Source organism: Psammomys obesus, unplaced genomic scaffold (assembly GCF_907164565.1).
Source record: "Psammomys obesus unplaced genomic scaffold, mPsaObe1.curated_primary_1811, whole genome shotgun sequence".
Lineage (NCBI taxonomy): Eukaryota > Metazoa > Chordata > Mammalia > Rodentia > Muridae > Psammomys > Psammomys obesus.
In genome coordinates, this window is record NW_026590704.1 from 125,658 (window position 1) to 126,714 (window position 1,057).

General features: G+C 48.9%; 1 protein-coding gene across 1 annotated transcript; it reads left to right on the forward strand.

Moving 5' to 3' along the window:
• Window positions 1–558, forward strand: Rnase9 (ribonuclease A family member 9 (inactive)). The gene has a single exon (XM_055608662.1). It carries the CDS (start codon window positions 1–3, stop codon window positions 556–558), a length of 558 nt encoding a protein of 185 aa, XP_055464637.1.
• The last annotated feature ends 499 nt before the right edge of the window (window positions 559–1,057 follow it).

Below are 1,057 nucleotides of genomic sequence, written 5' to 3' on the forward strand. Positions count from 1 at the left end.
ATGAAGTCTTTGGTCACCAAGCACCCTTGGCCTTTGCCGTTGCTACTGCTGCTGCTGCTGCCACTGAAGCTGCAAGGAGATTACTGGGATTACGAAGAGTATGAACTAAACCCGGAATTACGTGACTACTTGAGGGAGCGTCATCAATCAACGCCTACCAAACCACCCACCCTAAAAAGAATCATAGAAAGGATCATTGCCGACCCTGACCGACCTTTCGACGGCGAGGATTACTGCCGCACTGAACTCCTGTATAAAAACCTTCACTATAAGCTGCGCTGTTACCCAGAGTTCTACATTTTAAACGTGCCCTTTTTTAGGCTACAGCGCTCCTGTACAGGCGTGCGTGTGAAGTGTAACAACGGGGCTAAGTTCTGCAGAAGGAGCGTGGGAGCAATGCCTGCGGTGCGGTGTGTCTTAGAAAGGGGGGATGTCGCAGGGAACTGTGACTACCAAAGCACCTTCATCACAGGTTATCCGATTGTCACTTGCCAATGGGACAATGACACCAAACTATTCATTCCTAACAATGTGCTTGATGTGCTGCCAGCCGAGTAGCAGGGAAGCGTCACGCACGAGAAATATGTCTCCTCCACGCCCCGCCCCCAGCCCAACATTCTAGGTTTCTCTAAGCAATTACATTTGGGAATGGCTCGCTTTTTAGATACTGATGCTGTTAGTCAAAGGTGAGAACGGTGGCTTAGGTCCTTTCGCTCTGATCATACCCTCCTTTCCCCCCAAAGCACTGACTGGCAGCATGGGCTATGCTCACCAAACGTACAGGTGTCTTCATAAAGGTCACAGAATGTGCCACGACAATAAACATACACAGCAAACACATAACCGACATGAAAAGAAAAGGGGCTGGGCGTGGGAGTTCAGGCTAGTGCCTTCAGCACTGTGGAGAATGTGGGAGAAGTTAAGCTTGAGGCTGGTCTGTGCTACCAGGCAAAACGGAGAAGCAAATAAATAAAACATCCTTGGGAATAACTGCCTGAAGGATCATCAGAGTTTTCATGTGATTTTTCTGGATCAGCAGCAAAAACGAAGTGCGTCA